This window comes from Rhea americana, unplaced genomic scaffold, assembly GCF_003343005.1.
Source record: "Rhea americana isolate MKP2758 unplaced genomic scaffold, rheAme1 scaffold_18, whole genome shotgun sequence".
Taxonomy (NCBI): Eukaryota; Metazoa; Chordata; class Aves; order Rheiformes; family Rheidae; genus Rhea; species Rhea americana.
The window spans coordinates 7,085,363-7,108,082 of record NW_028185927.1 but is presented as its reverse complement, the minus strand read 5'-3'; the positions used below and the strand labels follow the sequence as shown (position 1 = coordinate 7,108,082).

Genomic DNA, 22,720 nt, shown 5'->3' with positions numbered 1-22,720 from the left:
AATGCACAAACCCAGCTGTTTTTCTCTGTATGTATCTTAATTAAAWTTTTTATAAGGGTTATATTCCTGGAAATCTGTGAAAGGAGGAGGACTTGATGAATGGATGTGACTGGTTTTGTTTGCCTGCCTTCCCTGGCTTGTAGAAGTTGTTAAAGTCAAACCATAGATTGTTTCAGTAAAGGAAGAGCCAAAACCTGAGTGTTGTTTCTTTGTTTCTTATCTTTTGGCAAACTTACCTTGGAAGTGAACTGAATGTGAGGAAAAGATAACAGCAACAAACAGTCTCTCTGGAAAAGAAATAACAGCTACCTAATACTGGTTTTGCACTTCAGCCGAAACCTCTGATCCCCAGTGCCTTGCCTGTAGCTCCTCTTGTTGAAGGCTTTGTCCTTCTTTGAATGTTCAGCAGCAGAGATTACTGCTCAGTACTTAACGAAACGGGTATCACAAGCTGAAGAGCAGTAACAGATGCCTAACTGAATTCTCAATGGATTTATTTTTTCAGAAAGARAATGTATTTATCTAAGAATTAAGAATCTTTAAAATCTTAATTTTTTGTATTTATGTGAATCCTGGTTTTTGTCTCCTTAGACCCTAGTGATTTCCTAGTTGTGTTAACGCAGCGGGCGTGTGCACGGGTGCTAGGCACAGGTGTATGGCAGGGTGGTACTGGCGGTAGCTGCAGTGGGAATTGCACGGAGCTCTGCCTACGTTTTGCCACCTGAGGGCAGCCCAGCCCTTGCGAATGAGCAGGAGGAGCTGCCCTGCTTCGCTGAGGATCGGCTGAGAGCTGGGATCCCACTCGTGCTGTGTGTTCGGTGGYGGTGGGGGGAGAGGGCAGGGCTGCTGGCACTGCAGGCAGCAAGGTTGTGGGAGCATCACCTCCAGTTCGGGTGGTGGAGACACCTGGTGATCTCTGTTGGAGAGCTCCTGGCAAAGGAGGATCACCCAGGCTGGTGGCTGTGCCCCTTCAGGGCTCAGGCTGTGAGGAGGGAGAGGACATGGATGTCCTGGGCTGGGGAAGGGGGACAGGCAGCCTGCAGCTCCTGGCCATGCAGGTGGTGTTGGCCAGCCTTCGCCTCTGTACTCCCCTCTTTTTTTTCTGGCCCTAGCAGTGTGGCCATGCTCTGCCCCCTCTTCCAACCAAGTTCTGCTGAGAAAGTGTGTGTAGCCTTGGTTGTGCTCTACTCAAGGGCTGGTTTTCAGTTCCTGCTCAAAAAGGCTGTTACTTGGAAAYGATGGGGCAGGCTCTTTCCAGGTCTCAGTCCTAGAGACCTGTGCTTTAACCCCATCATGGTGGTCCCAGGAAGTCTGTGACATGTTKCAATCTTATTTTATAGGGCTGGGCGAGTGGAGCACGTACGCACAGACCGCAGGCTGCAGAACCTGCTGCAGACCCAAAGAGAGCTGATAGGGAAGGAGCTCTGGCTGTACAGTGAGTGGGGAGTTTGGGGGGTGAACTGGGGCATGTGGTAGCTCCATTGTGGTGGTCTGCAGGCTTGGGAACTTCATGCTAGAGGAGCAGTGCTGGATCATCCTTTTCTACCTCTTTCCCTCGAGGCTTGCTGGTGCATGAAGGCCCTGAGAGTGAATGGAGGGTGCCCCCTGCCCTCTTGAATGGGAATCCAGTTGTGAAAAAAGCCTGGTAGAAAGAAAAGCTGTAGAAGAACCAGCTAAGTCTGAGAAACCAAGCTCAAAARAGAGGAATATGCAGGAATCTGCACTCTTTGTGGGGCAGGCGTTCAGTAGTCATGAAGAGGAGGGAGAACATTCAGTGTATGAGGTTGGGAGCTCTACAGAGTTGTCCTATAGAGCCTGTCCCTTGAGCGTAGTTGCCACCYGAAAAACTCTTTTATCCTATGGTCACTGGGTCCAGGTTTGTGGGATAAATAACTGATGTCAAGACAAATCTTCCTTATCTCACCATCGTGGTGAGCTTCTGAGCACTGTAAGAGGAGAAGAGCCCTGCATGCGRGTATCTCTGTGGGAGTTTGGGGGCTTAAGTCTGCCTCTCTTGTGCTTTAAGGCAGACTTTGTGACCAGATCTTTCTTTCTGCGTCTCTGCTCAGTATGTGACTTTACCCCCTGCTTCTTGAAGTCAGCTGGGCCCTGAAGAGTAGAAAAAAGTAGGCAAARTGGCTCTCATGTCCTCTCATGGTGCCCGAGCTGTGTGTCTGGGTGATGTTTCCCCACTCTACTGCCTTCCCTAGGGAGTTCTTTGCTTGGCAAGTGAGTTTGCACACTGGTGCTTGTGGTCTCCTGTGAGATGAGTTCTTCTGCGTGGGAGCATTAGGAAGGGCTGAGGCAGGGCATGGGTCTTCCTCTGACTGGGCTCATGAGCTGCACTTGAGCCTGGGTGGGACAAAGGTTCTCCCCTCCATCTCACTGTCTCCTCTCGATATGCTTCTGCCCAGTTGGGATCAATACCTTTGACTACCTGGGCAGCATCCTGAGTTACGTGGTCATTGCCATTCCCATCTTTTCTGGGGTGTACGGTGACCTCAGTCCAACAGAGCTCAGCGCACTCGTCAGCAAGGTGAGTTAAGGATGATCTCCCAGACTGGTCCAGGAAAGAAGTGTGCTCTGTGGGTTGTGTTTATTACCTGTGCAGATTACCCCAATGCCAGACATGAGCCAGCCCTGAGGCTCATGTTTGTGTGTTCATGCAGCTGGACTCCATAATGGAGAGTGAGCAGGTGCTTAGGGTGAAGGTTTCATGTTGGGCTAGTGGCAGTAGGGCTGGCTGACCTGCACTGAGTGACCTCCAGGGTAGAGTGTCCTTGCCCATGGTGGTGTGGAAATGGGAGCTTGGAGCCAGCTAGTGTATGATTAACTTGGGGATGAGAATTATCAAGGACTCATCTGCATAAGTGTTTCCTATTCACACCTCTGCTGTGTAAAAATGGAAAGTCAAAAAGCTCTGGCTTTCAGTGGTGGTTTTGGGCAACTCGACCCGCACTGTGCTGCAGATTTGGGTTCTCCTGTGGCTGCTGCCCATGGGGAGCCTGCAAGGCTGAGCTYACATTTGCCTGGCAAACTGCTGGACAGGAGCCTTCACAACCTGACTTGTTTCTAATTATTCAAAACTGCAGTGGAGAATACAGAGCTGAAAATAGCTCAGCTGGCATTGCAAGCTGAGGGTCTGTGCTCTGAAGCATGTACAGCCCCAGGGCAGAGCTAGTGGGATGAATCTGCATGACCCTGGGGAAAGCATGCTGGGCCCAGGGCTGGTCAGGGCCAGTCCTGCGGTGKTGGGGAGCAGGACATGCAGGCACTCTGAGAACAACATCCTGTGATGGGTGGGAGATGTGTCCCTCTGGCCAGAACTGCTGTGCTGGGCAGGGAAGCCCTGCTCAGTCTTCTGAATATGGCCATCTTCTTTTCACTGCCATGGGAGACTTCTCCATCTCTCCTTCCTCCTGCTGGGACGGCTGAGCTGGCCAGATGTCTGACCTCCTCACAGCTGTGGAGGAAGGGGTGGTGTCCCAGCCCAGCTCCGATCTTTGCTCTGGTTTATGATTTYCCCCCCCAGAATGCCTTTGTTTCCATCTACCTCATCGGCTGCTTCAGCCAGCTCATAGATCTCTCTGCCACCATGACCGATGTAGCTGGCTACACGCACAGGTGAGCTTGTCTGCAGGCAGCTGTGTGCAGGAGTGGAGAACGTGGGATAGACTTCATTGCATAGATCTGTGCTAAATACTTAAAAAACACAGTTACTTTTAAGTGAGCATTGACAGCAGTGAGTGCTGTGAGGAGGGAGGGCTGCTGAAGTTGTCCTGGGCACTCATACAACCTCTTGTTTGCCCAGGATTGGGGAGCTGCAGGAAACCCTGCTGAGCCTTGGTAGGAAAAAAAATGCTAACTACTCAGAAGCCAAAGACAGCTGGGACTTGGACAGGTGAGTCTCTCGTCAGCAATTTGCTGGCTTGCAGCTGCGTGCCAGAGTGTGGGACCAACACTGGRTGGAGGTGGCCCTTAGTGTCACAGCCCATTGCATGTAGTTAGCTGGAATAGGTAGCTCTGCTCACTGTGACCTGTCGTTCCTGGGGTGCGTGGGACAGGGCTACTATCACAGAGACACAGGATGTCTAAGGTGCAGGGAAGGCATCTGATCTTTGCCAGCCTCAGCGTGATCACTTACCCCCAGATCTCTCCTCCTCTGTCTTGGTGGTGGCCCAGCAGCTATGCTGGGGAGGACCCAGTGCCAGGAGACACAGCTTTCCTTCTGGAGCGAGTGACGCTCTCAGTGCCATCTTCTGGCAAGCTGCTCATCAAGGACCTGAGCCTCAGGATCTCACAAGGGARCAGCGTGATGATTGTGGGGAACACTGGCACTGGGAAGACATCTCTCTTGAGGGTCCTCGGAGGACTCTGGGAGAGCACACAGGGTAAGAACTATCACTCTCTGTGGCACCCTCTTGGTTGGCCAGAGTACTGAGTTCAGAAGGTGGCAGTGTGGGGTTGCAAGGCCAGTGCTACTTGTGATGGTAAATGCGTCACAGGTGCATTTCAGCAACCACTCCTCTGTAYTGTATGCTCTGCTCTGACTCTCCTTGCTTTACTGTATTGCAGATCTGCCTTTTTGGAGGCATTTGTTGGCTAATTCTCAAGGTTCTCTATCACAGGACTGCACAGCGGGTGGTGGGGAGTTGCTGGCTGGATGTTGCAGGCTTGGCCTGAGTGTGTCTCTGTGCAGGGAACGTCGAGATGCTGACCTGCTTTGGCCCCCATGGAGTCATGTTCCTGCCTCAGAGGCCATTCTTCACTGATGGAAGCCTGCGTGAGCAGGTGAGCTGGGGGCCAGCTCCACAGGGAGCTCAGCTGGGAATTCTCACAGCTCCTGACCCRGGGCCATGTCGAGCCGCCGCAAACCTTTGGGCTGTGGAGAGGCTGGCAAGAGGGGAGATGCATGTGGCTGCTTCTTCCCTCGTGYGTGAGTTTGGCCACCACTGTGGCATCTTTGGTGAACTATGTGTCCAGCTCCCTCTGACATGGCTCATTTTGCTCCCTTAACCAGGTGATCTATCCTCTGAAGGAGATCTATCCAGTTTCAGGTGTGTAGAAGTTCATCAAAGCAATTAACCAACCCTGCTATCTCAGCTGTCACTGTCCTGTGCCCAAACCAGTTTCTCTCCTACTATGTTCCATCAAGAATACTAATCCATTTCACTTTTGTTGCTCTCAGCATTTCCTTAGAAGATTTAACTTTCTGTAGCTTAAGATCAGCTTTGTGTTCCTTCCCTCTCAAGGAGACTATATCATCTTGGTAGTATGAGGTCAAGGTGGCTGTACCCTGYGTGCTGTGCTGCACCGTGGTATATGTTGAGGCACCTTGCTGCTTTCTGAACTTGCGACTGGGTTATATCTCATCTGTCTGGCACAGCCTGCCTTTGGGCAAGCCACGCTTGCCTTTATCTCATTTTCCATTCACCTGCATCTTTAACTGTTCCTTTACTTCAAATGGTGTCCTGGGGACTTGCATACTATTGTGGTCAGACAGGGRTCCTTTCTCTCCCCTGCCCTCTTCCCAAGCCAGAGATCATACATTGGATCAGAAGCTGCTGCAGTTATCCAGGTTTAAGTTTCTCTCTGAGTGAAGCAATGCTACATGCTGCTTTAAACATTTCTGAGTTGCAGCCTCAGAGAGAACGAGCTGCAGCCATCAGATAGATATTCATGTGCCTCTTCAGTAGCTTCAGAGCGGCCTATGGCAAATGCACAGCCCTTTTGCTTGGCTTSCACAGCTGATGACTGCACTAGCTCAGGTGTCTGTTCTGCTCACCAGCAGGCTCATCCTAGCCCTGAGTTTTTTCTGTCCTATGTGGGGTCCTTCTGCTGGCTGATACCCATGCTCTGATCCTGCAACTCCAACACCTGCAGTGTGCAAAGCAGCCAGGCATAAGATGGTGGCTGATAGGCAGGGCCTTGGCAAATGAAGTCTGGAACCCTGTGTTCTGGCCGTGCCTCTCTGTGGCCATGGACTAGGCCAGATGCGTCTATGGAGCCTGACCTGCTGTCATGTTGCTTGCAGACATGGTTACCATATTTAAGGAAGGTCAGTCTTTGGGAGCTCTCTGTGGGCTCAGGACCTGAGATATTAATTGGTTGAGACAGCTACACCAGACACACAAGACCCATTCACCAAAACTTACAGGGAAAATGGGGATGCTCCTACCCCCTGCTATGGCYTCAATACATGTTGCCTGTGCTGATGCACTTTCTTCCCTAGGGTCTGCAGATGATGAGAGGATTGTTCGGTTCCTGGAGCTGGCAGGGCTGGTGAGTCCCTAGCAGAGTTGCTCTGTTCTTGCCTGATGTTGCCAAGGTAGGGGCAGAAGGGACAAGGTGTTGAAGCAGCAGAGCATAGCCATGTGCTGCACACGTGAGGGAATTGTTTGCACCTGGGACCAGACTGTCCGCAGGAACAGCAGGGGACAGGGGATAGCAGAGCAACTTCAGATCAAGTGGGAAAAGGGACAGTAGTGGGGAGGAGGTGCTTATGCCCTGGGCTGTGTCTGCTGTGGGCTGCCAGGGCTGGGGCTATGTTCACAAGTCTCTGCTGTGCTCTTTGCAGTCTGATTTGCTGGCAAGGGCTGGGGGACTGGACCAGCAGGTGGACTGGAACTGGTAAGAGAACTCACTGTCTGGTTGAACTTGGATAATCCCTCTGGGTGGGAATATTTCTAAGCAGATGACCATTGCTGCTGGACTTGTGACTATCTTCTGTGCCCAGATGTGCCATGCGGGTGATGGGCACATTGCAAGGGCAAAAGCTTCATGCCCTAAGCCTCAGCATCAACATCACCAGCCACGCTGTTCTCAAGGCAATCAACAGTGATCAGGGGTGCACAGCCAGTCCCATGTTGCATCTGAGAGCCTGGCCTGGAAGGGAACTGCCCTGAGAGTGCGTGTGTGTGTAGGAGGGGAGCAGAGTGGGACACACAGGGACAGTGCTTGCTGTGGTCTCTGACATCAGTAACCATAAGCTCTTCAGCAAATGAGCTCTGTTCATGGAGGGAGATTCTGAATGCTGACCCTGCTGCAGGTATGATGCCCTGTCCCCAGGGGAGATGCAGAGGCTCTCATTTGTACGGCTCTTCTACCTCCAGCCCAGATACGCAGGTGAGTGACCGACCACAGGCTGAAGAGACAAGCGAGGCTTTTGTCGTGAAAAGAAACTGTTACAAAGATGGCTCATGAATGCCTTTCTCCTTTGCCAGGAACATGCTTGGTCTTCATCACGATTTTAGGCAGAGTAGCACACAGAGGATTTAGAGGTGAAAACATTTCGTGGTGTGTGTGGAGGGAGGTGAATCAAGAGGCTGTGTAAAACATTCTGCTGTTATGCAGCTAGGAGTTAGTGTTCCTTATCCAGCTCTGATGATACCTGAAGCAGCACCACCTCAGCTTGYTCACTGGTTGCCATGTAAGGAAGCATGCATCCTAGTGAGCATGGTGTTAGCTGCCACTTCTGAAACTTGTGAACCCTGTGGGGTTCTGAAAACAATTTGCCCTGAGAAATTTAGTTATAACACAGCAAAAGAAGATAGTGGTAGAAGCAGTTCTGAGACATCACAAAAGCAGCTTCTCTTTGTAGATGGGTCTAATTCTTCTGCACACATAGATGGCTAGTGACTGCTGCAGGGTCAGGGGAGAGAGATTGTTGAAGTCAGCCTGGAGGCCTTATGGGCCAAGGTAGATGTGTGTGCCAGTAACCAGAGCCAGTGTTAGGAGCACTTAGCCACATTTAAGTATATCTCTTCCCCTAAAGTCTGCAGTACTGCTGTGTGCTGTCCTGACAGAAGGAATTCATGGATCAAAAACTAGCAGTTGTAGAAATGATGTAAAACAAATTAAATTTATCTGCTCCAGGTTTATAGTATTTTTCCTTGGGAGGAAGCTGCCACAGGCTGTCCTGGCTCCTGCATGTAGGGTCCTAGCCAGAGGAGTGAACAGGCTGCAGTTCAGCCAGAGGCTGTGGCCCACATCGTTTCCCTCATAGGACCTGGGAAGGTCACGTCTTGGCTTTCACAACCAAGGGGATAAGTCAGTGGCTGGCAGCCACTGAGGGAGATGCATGAGGTGAACTGTACTGTGTGGGTGGATTTGAAGGCTTGTGGAGAAGGCTGGCTTTCCCAGTTGGCTAAGAGCAGCTATGTTAGAGGTAAACAGAGGACCTTAGGCTTCTCSTTACTTACCTTCTACAGTTGTTGTTGGTGAGCTCTGGTTAGTATGTGCAATGGTCTCAGCAACTGCTACTCTCCTTCCTGGGGTGGGGAAGAGATTACAGGCTGGAGGGACTGAGCTTTGTGGGGCTTACAGCTTTTCTCTCAGTGCTAGATGAAGCCACCAGTGCCCTGACAGAAGAGGTGGAGCGTGAACTGTACCGTATGTGCCTTCAGCTGGGCATGACACTGGTCAGCGTGGGACACAGAGCCAGCCTGGAAAAGGTGAGATGGAGAGGTAGCACAAGCCTCCCAGCTAGTGGTGAGACAGGGCAGACAGCAGTGGTCCCTGATGAGCAGAGAGGAGTGGGTGAGGCTGGGGAACCTTAATAGAGGTGGACATGCCCTTATAGAGACCTCTCAGTTGTTGTGTTTCTAAATTGCAGTTCCACAGCTGGATTTTGAAACTTCATGGGGAGGGAAGATGGGAGCTCACACGATGCGAGAAGATGAAGCGCCTCCCAGATGGAGAAGGATGCTGAAAAACATGCCCTAGTCTGACCAGCTGCAGAACCTACACACCCTTGGGAAAGCTCTGAGTAGCAGATGTGGAGCTGCAGAGCCAGCAGCTATCAACAAGGAATCAGTTCAGTGCAAGACCATTTCTGGATTTTGCTGATGGGACCCAAGGCTAAGTCTGAGCTCATTGTGGGGTTTTGCCATGAGCAGACAAGTCAATCTTACCCTTTTCCCTGCTTGCCCTTCCCTCCTCTCTGCTTCTCAAGGGGGAAGGGGCTGAGCACTAGGCTGCAGAAAGAAGACACCACCTCTTGGGGCTGGTAGAAGCAGTGGGCACCGCTACCTCTACTTGTCCAGGGAGCAGTGTTGCACGACTGGGATGCAGTCTGCTGCTCCCCTCAGTGACCTTGGCCCTTTGGTACGCAGCTCTGCAGGACAGCCTTCAGTACCACTACCCGTAGTTGTCAAAGACACGTTCTAAGGTGGGGGAGATGCTAGTAGAGAGAAGGGCATACTTCTGCTTTCCTTATGACACGCTGTTACCGGTCAAAGGAACATTTTTGTATTAAAATCTGGGGCCTGTTAGCCAAAGACTTACGGAGAAGAGTCAGTGTATTTCAATCAGGCTGCTGTATCTTGTCCTTCTGCTGTTTGTTTTGGAGGAAAGGCTTTCAGTTTGGCAGTGGTCTCAGACTAGACTATTGCTGAAGGGCAAAGCAAGGGTAGGAGTAATATATATATCCAGGGCTGGGCACAATATCCTGCCCTCTTCCTCAATCCACAGATACTATAAGGCACAAAGAGCCTCAAGGAGGGCTTTTGCCCTCTGCTTTTTGGGGGAGGAAATGTCTATGTTGCATCAAAATCTCTCCTATCTCATGCATGCGTGCAAAGGTTTTGAGTGTCTCTGTGTCGTGGAGAGTTTAGCTTGAGACTCTGCAGTGGAGATTCAGTCTTTGTGTCACTTACTGAGCTCCAGTAGCCCAGTGACATTTCTAGGCCTGGCCCCAATTTGGCAGGGAAGGGAGAGAAGGTGGCTGCAGGGAGAGCCAAGCTAGCAGCTCCTCTGCCCCTGCACTAGGCACTTGTGTCCCTCTATGATCTGCTGCACAGCTTCATGGTCATCTAGGGTAGTTAGGTCCCCAAGTTCACTGGCCTTGTCCTCCACAATCTTCCTTAGCACCCGACGCATAATCTTCCCAGAGCGTGTCTTGGGCAGCCTGCGTGTGACCTGCAACAGTAAACAGCAGAGGTAAGGCTAAGGGAAAGAGAAGTTGGCCAGACTGCAGGGGTGGGTGCTGGACAAGCCTGCAGGTGTTACCTGAATGTATTCTGGAGCTGCATACTTAGCAATCTTCTTTGAGATCAGCTCTCGTAGCTCAGCAGTAAGAGTCTCCTGTGTGTAGCCGCTGTCCTTCTTGAGCACAACAAATACGTAGGCTCCTGGCAGAAGGATCACCACATTACTGACTGCCACGCACCGTGTGTTCCTGCAAGGCTATGTGGGCCTAGTGCCAGGAGAGATGTCTCTCTGCTGGTTAGCCTCAGGGAATGCTTTGCAGCCTCAGCTGCAAGTGCTTTTGGCCACAGAGCTACTTCCTTGTTGCTTCTGCCTTACACAAAGCAGAACTAGCCTCATAYGTAGGTTGTGATTGCTGTGACCTCCCCCCCCCCCGCCGCCCCGCTCCATAATGTGCTGTATCATGGGGGTGTGTATGAGAGTGCCACTTGCCACTGCAGGACATAAGCCAGGGGAGAGATTTCAGGAGCAAGAAAGCAAGTTCCTCACCTTCTCCCTTGATCTCATGTGGGTAGCCGATCACAGCAGACTCTGCCACTGCCGCGTGGTGATTCTGGAACAGAACAGGGCTGCGGCTCAGTTCAGCACTCTCAGCAGGCTAGCTGCTGCCTAGGAACTGCCGTAGTTATGCCAGAARGACAGGGAAGGGCCTGAGATGGCCTCTGTCCTTTCCCCTTCCTGCTGCAGTCTCTGTCTCTGACCTCTTTTAAGCAGGTTTCTAGACCCTGTTGTGTGCTTTTGGGTTGCTCCAGCAAGCATTGTAACCTCTACTGGCTCACAGATGCACCCTGGTATCCCAGGGATGGGGAAGGGGCTTGCCTGCCACTAGAGGTCCCTTCCAACCTTACTGATGCCATGATTCACCTGGGATTCACTCATAAACTTTATCAGGCTCTGTCCCTCCCTTGCTGCAGAGACCAGGGAGATGTATGGGACCAGCTGAGCTAAATGTCTTGAACTCAGCACTAAACAAGTTGGACCTGGCAGAGGAAGGAGGGAGTTTAGTGCTGGGCATAGCACAGCAATGGTCTCCCTAAGCATGGCCTTCCTCAGCAGAAGGAAGAGCCTAACCCTTGCTGAAGTGGTGGCAATAGTGTCAGGACTGYGGTACGCAGAGGGAAGAGTGCGGGCGAAGAGCCAGAAAGGGAGGGAAGCTGTTTCCGGACGCAGACAGTGGTCCACCCTGCTCCCTGCCACTGAAGCAGCAGAATGTTTTTGGCCTGGTGCTTCAAGGACGCTTCTCTTGAGTGCCACCAGTGCTATGTCGCTACCCCCTCAAATTGCTTTACCGCTGACCTACAGTTCTTACCACAACGTCCTCCACCTCTGCAGTGCCCAGCCGGTGCCCGCTGATGTTGATGATGTCATCCAGCCGTCCGGTCAGCTGGTAATAGCCCTCACTGGTACGGTAAACACCATCTCCAGTGAAGAAAAACCCTGCAGTAGCCAGAGCCATCAGTCATTTGTCGCGCTGAGCATGAGCAGTTCCCTGCTTCCTTCTCTTGCCGATTCCAGGACGTAGCCAACCCCCTTCTGTGCTCAGTCGGCACAAGGGCTTGCGCGCTCTGCTCCTTCCTCTCAGACGCCCAGTGTGAAGGTGCCTGCCTCCCTTGCTAGTGTTTTGCCTCAGTACTTGCTGCACCCTAATTCTATTGGAAATTCCTAATTCTCTTGGCTGATGCTAGACCTTCCTCATCACTGTAAGCCTTGCATCTTGCCCTAGCACAGCACCCTGTGGTCCTGTTACTTCTGTCTTTGCCTTCGTGTTGGGATGCCCATACTCTTGGGTTTGCTCAGTGCCTTGGGATGGATGCCAGGAGCTTACAGGATTTGCAAGATAGAAGCATCGAGAGGCTTCTGCCTTGCTCAGGGTTTTGTTTCTAGGGGCAGAGGGAAAAATCCACTCTCCTAAAAGAGTACGTGTCCCAGTGGGGAAGGTGGGTTAGAAAGGCCCGTTCCCATGGTAGTACTGGAGTTGAGGCATGGTGAGTTGGAGAGCCTCAGCACAGGCTGAAAGCCTGTGGAAGMGTAAAGCAGCAAGGCCAGCTCTCCTGAGTGCTGCCTCTGGGCAGAAGACCAGCATGCAGGCTGAACCCAGCCCAGCACCCCATCCGTGACCTGCCTCTCATTTTCCTTACCTGGATAAGGAGTCAGGTAGGTTTCCACAAATCTCTTGTGATCATTGTAAATGGTCCGTGCCATACCTGGCCAGGCCTGTGAGATGCAGAGGGCTCCAGAGACATCGTTTTCCAGAAGGACATTCCCCTGTAAGATAGWTAGCCTTTTTAATAACGGTGACTGAGGATAACTGGGGTGTTCAGCCGTCGCCCTGCAACAACCCCCTGTCAAAATGCCAGGGAAAACGGAGAGGAGAGTCCTGTGTACCCAGCATCAAGCTGCAGACCCTGTTTGCCCAGAGAGCTCTGCAACCAACTGCCTGCTATTCTGGGATGCACAGCRCCTCCAGCTAGAAGCCCAGCTACCTCAGTAGGGCCTTGACTCCTCTTTCTTTGAGTACCAGTAACTTGTTTTAGCTAGAGCTGCTGGCACAGTTAAATGTAGCTGAGGAGCTTGAAAGCTGGCTAGGGAGCATTAGCAGAGTGTGTCGTTTCAGTACAGAACAGTCTAGAAAAAAGCAATTTCTGCACCAGTTGGAAGATGTTGCTACCAGTGTCACTAYTGATCCCATTCCAGTAAAGAAGGTTGCTGGCTAACGGAGGCGAGAAGGAAAGACGCGCCTGTAGCTCTCCACTCCCTTGAGCAACTACAGGCTACAAGCTAGTGGGGGAAAGTGGGCCAGCGTCTGAGCTGCAGGTTATTAAAGTACCTTATCGTCCAGGAGGCAGGGGTTGATCCCAAAAAAGGGTCTCATGGCCATGCCTGGAAGGATCTCATCTCCAGGATTAGAAGGACGGGGTGAGATGCAGATGCCTCCCGTTTCTGAAACGAACGAGAACACGATGCTCACCGAAGCCAGGGAGAGAGGAAAGCCAGGTAATACTACTGAGACATCAGCCTTCACCTTGAACCTCTGCTGGGCTGCATGCTGGGCCTGGGTTTGCTGGCGACAAAGCCACTTTGCCAGAGAGCTGAGAAAGACTCTTCGTAGGAGAATGATCCTGCTTATTTACTTCAGCAGCGATCTGCTCCCTAGAGTCCACTGCCCCATGTTTCGCTGGGTTAGTTTTAAAGACCGTTTATCTCTATCACATTTTGATGCCCATGACCTTTTGTCTTATGAGATTTGCTCACACAGGTGTGTCAGTAACAACCACTCCCTCTTGGCCTACAAAACAGCAGCTTACTCCTAAAGCTTGGAAGAAAAGCAGCTGGCCGTGCCTGGAACAAAGGGCTTTATGCATCTTACCAGTTTGCCACCATGTGTCCACTATCGGGCACCGTGCCTCGCCAACCACATGGAAGTACCACTCCCACGCCTCCTTGTTGATAGGTTCCCCCACTGCAAGGGGAAAGGCAGAGGGACAGAGCTGAAAGGCCAGGTCCAAACTAAAGCAAGGCAGAGCCACCCTTGCAACAAACTGCTACTGCTGTAATGGCCTCTCCCCATTTTCTGCTGCTCTTGGCAGAGGCAGAGGACAAGAGGAGAGGTCTTCTCGACAAAACAGCCTTCTCCCGGCTGTTATGCTCTAAGAGCAGCACAACCCAATGCCCAGGTCCAACCTAAGGATTTGCTGATCCAGCCCAGTGCTTACCTGAGCCAAGAACCTTGAGAGAAGAGCGATCATATTTCTTCACCCATTCATCACCATATCTCAGGAGCAAGCGGATAGCAGTGGGCGCCCCGTAGAACTGATTAATTTTTAACCTCTCTACTGTTTCCCAATAGCGTCCTGGAATGAAAACAGGGCCAGTAAGCACCTGCACAGGTTCCTCCAGCCTGAGCCCAAGACAGTGGGAGAGGAGGTGACAGGAGGGGCTCTCTAGCGGTACATGGACCTGGAGCCAAGCTAATTTCCCCAAGGCAGAATAGAAGCAGTCCAAGAGCAGCAGTAGTCTCTTTCCTTCCACATGACCTAGCTTCACTGCTCCCCCCGCTGCAGGCAGGGACAGGGAGAAACTGCATCATCCATGGAGAAACAACAGTAACTTCCCAACAAGGCAGACTCCTCGTCTAGCAGCTCTGCCTGCTCCCTCTCCACAGGGCACAGTCCCTAGTCTCCACAAAACTGTTCTAGCGCGAGACTCTCACGGCAGCAGACCCAGTGATCCCYGTGAAGTGGCATCCAGGCCTTCCTCCTCATGCCATTCTGCGTGGCACAGACACAAAACCTTGCTCGGCATCAGAGCAGCCAGCTCCTTGCCTGCTGCAGTTCTTGCAAGGTGCTGCTGCATTTCCTTGCTGCCACCGGTTGCCTTCTCACTCACCTGGGTTGGGATGGACAGGAGTGCTCTCAAAAAGGACTGTAGTGCCACCGTTGCAGAGGGGACCATAGACCACATAGCTGTGCCCGGTGATCCAGCCAATGTCTGCCACACAACCAAAGACGTCCCCATCCTGGTARTCAAACACATACTGAACAAGAGAGGACAGACAGTGAGTGATGTAGCCTGGATGCAGGCCCTTCCCTCCTGCCAAGGAGGACAACCAAGACCAGTGTATCCTCCCAGCTCTAGCRCTATTGCTCACTGCATCCCTCTGCCTTCCCACCACCTCCAGCAGTGGCACTCTGTCCCTGTAGAGTTTTTTTTTTTTTTTTTTTTAATGTTATCAATAAATAAATAAAGGTGCTTTATGAATGTGCAAGGGAAGAGCAATACGCTTTTTAAAAGCCCCAGGCAAATTTGCTCTTTTCCTTGGAGGAAAGCTACAGTATTTCTTTCTTTCCTCTGATGTCCAGATACAGCTAACTCAAACGCTTTTACAGCACGAAAACTGGAGAACTGTCAGGGTGAGGAGGGTTCCTCTGTACCCACAGGACCGCGTGGAAGGAAAGGAATTGTAGGCATGGGCAATGTCGTGGAGGATGCCTGTGAGCACCTGCAGACACTGCTGGACTCCAAACCSTGTGTAACCACTCAGGAAAACCCTGAGCTCAGCAGCGGAGCACTGAGGCAGCAAACGGAGCTACCGGTGGGACAGACTATGCCACAGGGCCATTACGCAGCCAGCAGTACGAACCCCTTGAGCACACCTCTTCAGGCAGGATGTTGTGGAAGGGAAAGGAAAAGGACCTAGTGGTCAGTGGAGCTGCTCAGGGGACAGACAACGAGAACGGACAGCAGTTAAGCCAACCTGATAAGGGCTATTCCTGATCGCCACTGAGGGACTCTTGAGACAGATGCCCAGGGTTTCCCGTGCCTTTGCCTCTCACCCTCCCTGCTGGAGTGAGCAGCTCTGACCTCTTGTCCAGCCCTCAGGCTGTCCCTGGACTACATGACCAAGCCGGCTCTTTCCACCTCACCTGCTATGTGCAACCCACGTGCTGCTGCTCCCATTTTATGAGAAGACCGATTTTATGAGAGGTTAGAGCCCTCCCTCAGCCTGGAGCCACCCCAGCTGCCCGCTGGAGCTGACACCTCTCTGCCTCCACTGGGTGAGCCCGGCAGGSAGCAGGACATGCTGTTGTTTCCACGGCCACATGTCTTAGGAGACCCCTGACTCTAAGGCTGGAGTATGGGGAAATGAAGTCTGTTCTATGCAGGGCAGGATTCACAGCTGTCAGCCTGGCAGCAGCAGGTCTATTTTCCTCAAGTACTTKCCTTCATTTCCTTTGCTCAATGCCAGGAAAATTCCCAGAGGCCCAACTCCTACCAGCCCATTGCTTCTCGCCTTTTGTTCTGGAATCTGCTATTTCAGACCTTCGCGGCTCTTATTACTTCCCCCCATACGCAGGCTGCCAGGTCCTTGCAAGGGAGAGTTGGCCAGGGCCTCACGCGCCCCAGGGTGTTTGTAATGGAAACTTTCCCTGCTTGGTCCGTCTCTCTCTAACTCATCAGTGAATTATGGCAGCAGCACTCTGCCACGTCCAGCTGAGGGAACAGAGCAGTAAGTAATGCCAACCATGTGTCACGCTTTCCAGAGCACCTGAGTGCTAGCACAGCCCCATGCTGCTTGCTCCCTGTATTTCCATCTCAGGAAAAGAAGCCTCCAGCCTCTCACAAACCAACTCTGATGCCTTGGGCTTCTCGAATCAGGCATCTCATGCTGTGCTGATGCCAACAGGACAACTGCACGATGACAGGGACTCAAGAGGGTTAAGCATCATGCTGAGTAAAGCTGTACAGATAGTTCAGCTTACGGCAAAGCCAATGGCTTCCACATATCTCCTGCCTCCTCCCACTGCATGTGCCCCACAAGGTCTGGCCTCCAGCATTCCTCACTGAGGGAGAGGACCCAGCACTGAGTCTGCTGTCTCACAGAGTGCAAAAAGTCTGAGACTCGGCTGAAACTTCAGCCGTGTAGAGGGAGAGCCAGACCCAAAGTAAAGGAWCTGTACGGAGAACTCCCTTTTCCAAGGGACTCCACTTAACGTTTTAGAAAAGACACTTCCCCCAACCACTTGGAGGGACGCCTGAAGCCAAGGGCTRCTTCATGCTGCACTCCATGCCCTTTTATCCAGCTCAGTTAGGGTTTGCTTTGGGAATACTGTTATGCGGACTAGAGGCTTCCCTCTTCTTGAAATCGATCCACAATGTTCAGGTGCAGASTCTTAGTCTTTAGGGCACTCTTCAGTTTTTACTGCTATCCCCAGATATGCCTCTCCCAGAAATGCTACCTTTGATCTCCCACCTGAGCCAGGATTGTTAGGCTTAGGGGAGAAAGTCTGGAGTTTCAGGAGCAAATTGACTACTTCCTCATCACCCAGCAAAATACTTTCTCTGGCAAGGCTGAGCAACCCAGCCAGTGAGTCAGCATAGGACAGGGCAGGGAAAGAAAGAACAAAAGCCAAGAGTGTAGCTTGAAGGGGTATGTGCTTAGGAACCCCTATTCCAGGGCACACGTTGCTCTCCCTCACTACCTGGATGGAGATGTGCTCCACTAGGGCTCCCAGAGATTTTGCTCTGGATGAAGGTGTGCTCTTTGCACAAGATGGCAGGTCCATTTGCTGCACTGCCTATGAATTACTAGCTCATGAGTGCTATATGCCTGGGACTCRTTACCTTGTGTGTGAGGGCAGCATAGAGCAAGTAACCAGCTTGGGAATGGACCAGGCCCTTGGGTTTGCCGGTACTGCCTGACGTATAGAGAAGGAACAACATGTCTTCGCTGTCCATAGCGACAGGCTCACAACACACATCCTCTTTCATCATTTCCTGCAACAGAGAGCAGAGCAGTCTTCATGCAGAGTCTCTCAAGTTTCCCTTGCTGTCCGTACACCTGCTTGGTTCGTTGGGTGGAGTGAGCATTGCACTGCAGTGCACTTCATACAGGCAACGCTTTGGCTCGCTCCTCTGTTAACTGACACTAGCTGGGTGCACAAAGTCAGGTCTGGCAGGGTGACAGCACTGAGCAGCACAGTGACAGACTTGGCTTCTTATGCCTACTCCTGGGTGTTGCATTTTCTCCTTCACTGCATCTCTCAGATTTGTCCCCAGACTGGAAGTTGAGCTTACACCTTGAATAATGCTCACTTTAACCACTGGATCCTCCATTTCTCCYCATCCAGTAGATGTCAGATGTTGCTGCTTGTAACTGTGCAGTTTGTCCATCATAAGATTCCTTCACTGGCTTCCTTTCATCAAGTGATCAGGATGTATTGTCCCACAGGCCTTGCCCGCCTCCCCTCCAAGTCTTCCTCTGACCACCTGTACCTCCCTATTCCCACTGTATGGTCCTCCTCTGCTTTTGTACCTCCTCTCCCCCTGTTCAAGAGTTTGAACTCTCTTTTGCCTTGCTGAGCTGGCAAAACACTCTCCTCAGAGCAGATCTGCTGAGTAAGAGACAGCTATTTTTACACAGTCACTTCTTGGACCAGCACAGAGGTCTCCCAGGAAGCCTTTCTATCACTAATTGATTTTAGACAAGATGAGCACAGACAGGGAGAACTCTGTTCAGTTCAAGGGAGCTAAGAGAAACGCATGACAGGGTCTCACCTCTCCAGAAAGAGTCAGTACTCCCTCCTGGCAGCCTGGACATCACGTCTGCTGTGAACAGCAGGCCCACAGCCTCATGATCTGCTCACCTGGGCACAAGCTGCCAGCTGGCAGGGAGTGCCAGGTACATGGGCAGAGTTGTGTGTGACCTCCGTGGGGGACTAGGACCGGGCTCACAGCAAGTGTCCCAGCGTGGGGCAGGAGCGYCTCTAGCCCCTGGTCCACACTGTCACAAGCCCTTGTTTGTGCTGCCTGCTCATGACGGCAGAGCGACGGCTGCAGGAAGATCAACAAGTTACCTGTCCTGAGTGCTCCTGGGACTGCCCTGGACTCRCATGCAGCTCTAGCTCTCACTGCTGCAGCAGGACACCATCCCCACCTTGTGTCAATGCCAGCAGAGCTGCTGGGGCCAGCCAGGACCCACCCTTCCCATCCCACCCCTGCTCCAAGAACGCACTACCCAGGAAAAGTGGAGTGGCTTTGGGCAGCCTCTCACCTCCTCCAGTGGCACATCCAAGGCTGTCATGGGAACCTTGCTGTCAGTCCTCATTGAAACCAGAACACGTTTCACTCCCGGGCACTGCTTCACAGCCTCGTCCACCATCTTCTTTAGCTCAATGACCTTGCCACCTCTCAGCCCCTGGTTCACTGTGATCACTGTCTCTGACTGGGCTGGAGAGGACAAAAGAAGAGCCACATAAACAGCTCTGCCCCTCACCACCTATCATACACCAGTCTGGCTCTAGCATGCACCCAGGACTTCCCACCCTGCTCCTCTCACACCATCTCCCAGCCCCTGTTACCTGAATCTTCTGTTTAACCAAAACAGTGGCTTTTTGTCTTTGTTTTGCAGTCTGTTTCGCAGAACTGCCCGCATTGTGCCCCCTCAGAGGGGGAGCTGTATCCCAGCCCCTCACTCCCTTTGATGAAGAGAAGAACTAGTCCACCCCTCCCTTATCCCAGGAAGGCTTGGCAGGCCACCGCTGCTCAGAGGGGCTTATGCTAGTCCATTGCAGCTAGGCAAAGTTGCATGGGCTGAAAGATATTTAGTGAACCCATGCTGCTTTCTGGGGTACCAATCCCCGCTCCATGGCCATACATCATGGCAGGACAYCCTCACTGAGCCTGGGGAGTCTTACCCAGAAGCACAATCTGTACCAAGCCTACACCTTGGTTGGGCTCTGCTTAGGTGTCATGGCTTGAGAAGTTTGCCACTGGCAGTCTCAGTTACAGGAGACATACAACAGACACAGTCATGCCCTGAGTTCCCCAGCTACTGAACCAGCAAGCTCAGCAGTGCTCAGCAGTTCCCAAAGGGATATGTGGGACACGTCCTTTTTACCTACTGGCTCTTACCATCCTGGATCCTGTCCGCCAGGGACTCTGCACTGAACCCAGCGAACACCACAGCATGCACAGCCCCTATYCGGGCACAGGCTAGCATGCTGGCCACGGCCAGTGGGCACGGGGGCATGTAGATGGTGACCCTGTCACCCCGTTTCACCCCGTGCCGCTTCAAGGTGTTTCCCAGGCGACATGTCAACTCCAGCAGCTCCCTGCCGAAAGAAGCAAGGGCACAGTTAGAAACTTTCTTGCAGATCTTACCTACGTGCATGGTGGTGGGGGGGAGCTCCCTCCTCTTGAGGGCCTTTCAGAGTCACAGATACATACCTGACATCCTTAAGCACCCTAATCTTCCCCTAGACTGGAAGCCCATGGGAGAGCTGTCAACATGTCAGTGGGAAGGAAGGGAGGAGACAGTCACTGACATGGGCCATTACTCATGGAAATGAAATAAATCYGAATGGCTTCTGTCCCTGTCCAGGGCTTTCCTCTGATCACTAACTAGCGCTAGAAGCAGGCTGTAGGGCCAGTAATGGGCACCGGTGATTCCTGTAGCTCAGCAAATTCACACCACCTCAGTTATCTTGTTGGCTTTTCCCATTACAGCCTGCACTTTTCTCATCAGCCCACACAACTGGAGCAACAGTCTCTACTCTGCAACACTAGAGGATATGCATGAACAGTTAGATATCTTCCTCTCTGCAAAGGAACCAAACCAAAACAAAACTGTGCTTTGTTAAAGCTGGGAAGGCCAAGTCCTCTGGAGCTTGTGCCCTACGAGAAAGAACAACAGCTGTAGCAAASTGGTGAGCAAAACAACGGCTTTCTCAGCGAAGGAGCATCCCTCCCAGAAACAAAAGCTTGGCTGCCAGTTTCTCATTTCATGGAAGATCTCTCCAAAACTAGCTGGGGAGATTGGTGGGGGGAGAATGGTCATCTGTCATGTGAGGCCTGGAGCCAGAGAAAACAAAGGATCTGTTCTGTGTGCAGAGGGATTGAGTGGAGTCTGCACGGAGACTTAGAGAAGGCAAACAGAGCGAGAAGGTGGGAGTCCCCAGAGCAACCTGCAGGGTGGGACAGGCAGTCCCTGCAGAGATCCAAGCCCAGCAGCAATGCATAYCCAAGCCCACATATGCATGAGCTCTTAATTTCCCAATACCCATGGTCATCTGAGGTTCCAGTATGGCCTTCCCCGCAGCTCTGAATCTGGCCTCTACCGCAGAGCATTCACCCGCAGAGCATTTGCCTGCACTTAGCCAGGGCACCASGAACACTTCTGGGAACACACATGTGACCTTCCCACAGGCCCTTACCTATGAGTATTGCAGTGCTGTCAGGAGAAGTTTGTGTCTGCCTCCCCAACAGGCAGGGACTGCTAAGCACCAGAGGATTAATCRGGGGGTAGGCTGAGGCCTCAGATCTGCTCAGGCAAGCCAACAGCCACCTGCTGTTGATCTGTCTACGCTAAGGGATGCTGTATCCCTCACATGACACGCATCAGCAGATCAGTTCAGCCCTGGTGCATGCTGCAATGTATCTCTTGTGCACACTCAGAGGTAAGTACCAACCTGTAAGTGATCTGTACCTCCTGCCCTGGTTCATCCTTCTCCCAGATTAAGGCCACTTTATCTGGGGCTACATGGACATGTCGGTCCAGACAATTCACTGGAAGAGAAGATCCACTGTCATTGCTGGGGCAGCTCTCAGTACCTCCTGACTCTCAGAAAGCCAGTACTGGCAGTCCCATTTTCAGATCACACTGAGGGCTGAGCAGGATCCTGCCTGGCATTAGCCTTTCGCTCACGCTGGAGCCCATCTTTGCCGACACCAGCCAGCAGGTCACAAGCACCGTCCCAAGCCTGAKGCCTCCCTCACCACACCAGTAGACACTAGTCCTCACTGTCAGCCTCCCTTGATTTGCAGTCTAACACARCCTGGGATCTGAACTGCCTCAAGTCCCTTCGGAGGCCACATCCCACCGCCCTCTGTGGGCCTAGCAAACATTAACTCAGCCGTCACTCTCCTCAGCACTGACTTGCTATTTCTTCAACAGCAGACTGGGGCAGTTTTTTCAGTAGCTACTGAAATAGCAGCTCCTAAATAACAAACTTAGGACCAAGTGAAGATCTGTTCAGGAAGGCTGCAGTGTCCAAGATGCAACTTAGTCAGGGCAATGACTGCAGAGTCCCCTGGGCTTCTAGGGCCATGGGAGGCTGAGACTTCRGCTGTAATTCTTCTGCCAAGAAAACTTCCTCACATTGCTAGCAAGTGCAGTTTCATCAGGAGCCTTTCCTGATACTATTCAGTGTTTTCCTTTACAGCCAGGTTATGATACAATGCAAGAGCTATAATTTGCAGATAAAAAAAAAAAAAAAAAACTTTTGCTCCTGAACATTTGTGGTTTTCCAGGAAAAAAATAAGCAAACAAACCTAGAAGCAGGAACAGTAGGATCTCAAAACCCAGAGGCAAATAACTCCTGCTCTTCTGCCTAAATAGATTACTTTAGACCTGATTGCTGGGAGACTTATCTTTGATTTGAGCTCTAGAATCAACAGTGGGGTGAGCAGATGCCCGTACCGAGCCCGGTGCCATCAGCCCCTATTTTTTCCCACGGCAGGACCCCTAAGGCAGTCGCCCCCAACCCAAGCTTAGAAGAAGACATGGCTGTGAGGGTCCACGGTAGCACTCTTTGCTCCCGTATTTTGCTTTCTGCAGGTGCTTTTCTCCTTAGCTGGGCAGGAACRAACCGATGCAAGGCTGCCTGCCGAGCACCGCGGGTTCAGCTCGCTGCAGAGCCGAGCAAGGCGCCCGCGGCGGGGGGACCCCCACCCCAGGGGAGGGGCCGCTCCGAGGGGGGGATCCCGAGGGATCGGCCTTGCTCCTTACCGGCCACGTTGAGCTGTCCTCCCAGGAACCAGGCGGCGCGGCCCTGGCGCAGGCAGCAGTCCTGGACGTCGTGGAAGGGGGTGATCCAGGTGAGCCGGCTCCTGCCCAGCGCTCCCCAGAAGGCGTCCCCCTGCTCCACCGACACCTTGTACAAGCCCCGGTGGTCCTTGGGCCCTGGGAACGCCGCCGCTTCGGGCATGTACGCCGTCAGGGGCCCGCGGCTCCAGCCCCGGGCTGCCGCCGGCCCTCGGGGGCACCAGGAAGCCCGGGAAAGAGCCGGGGGGCGGCAGCGAGCCCTGGCCAGCAGCCAGGCCATGGTGTCCCCCGGCGGGGAAGGAGGATGAGGACGCCCGGAGCCGGCTCCGCGGCCGGGGGCCCCCCGCGGGACGCGGGAGCTCGCCCRCCTCCCTGCCCTGCGCTCGCGGCAGCGCCGGGTGCAGAAAGGCA

The 22,720-nt window shown here is 52.6% G+C and overlaps 2 protein-coding genes across 2 annotated transcripts in view; one reads left to right on the top strand and one right to left on the bottom strand.

The window, feature by feature from the left end:
- Positions 1–9,284, top strand: part of ABCD4 (ATP binding cassette subfamily D member 4) — a 21,383-nt gene extending 12,099 nt beyond the window's left edge. Inside the window, exons 8-19 of the mRNA XM_085301826.1 lie at positions 1,341–1,435; positions 2,415–2,536; positions 3,533–3,624; positions 3,812–3,901; positions 4,183–4,391; positions 4,700–4,791; positions 5,021–5,057; positions 6,233–6,282; positions 6,578–6,630; positions 7,049–7,125; positions 8,338–8,453; positions 8,615–9,284. Of these exons, the coding sequence (XP_085157952.1) occupies positions 1,341–1,435; positions 2,415–2,536; positions 3,533–3,624; positions 3,812–3,901; positions 4,183–4,391; positions 4,700–4,791; positions 5,021–5,057; positions 6,233–6,282; positions 6,578–6,630; positions 7,049–7,125; positions 8,338–8,453; positions 8,615–8,710 (1,129 nt within the window). The 3' untranslated portion in view covers positions 8,711–9,284. The remainder of the gene's footprint in view (positions 1–1,340; positions 1,436–2,414; positions 2,537–3,532; positions 3,625–3,811; positions 3,902–4,182; positions 4,392–4,699; positions 4,792–5,020; positions 5,058–6,232; positions 6,283–6,577; positions 6,631–7,048; positions 7,126–8,337; positions 8,454–8,614) is intronic.
- Positions 9,282–22,720, bottom strand: LOC146597668 (acetyl-coenzyme A synthetase 2-like, mitochondrial). The gene is made up of 14 exons (XM_085301738.1): positions 22,274–22,720; positions 20,955–21,051; positions 19,399–19,598; positions 18,539–18,714; positions 17,110–17,262; positions 14,374–14,521; positions 13,701–13,838; positions 13,355–13,447; positions 12,815–12,927; positions 12,126–12,252; positions 11,297–11,424; positions 10,477–10,540; positions 10,009–10,130; positions 9,282–9,918 (listed from the first exon to the last, which is right to left on the bottom strand). Exons 1-14 carry the CDS (start codon positions 22,587–22,589, stop codon positions 9,742–9,744), a joined length of 2,052 nt encoding a protein of 683 aa, XP_085157864.1. The 5' UTR covers positions 22,590–22,720; the 3' UTR covers positions 9,282–9,741.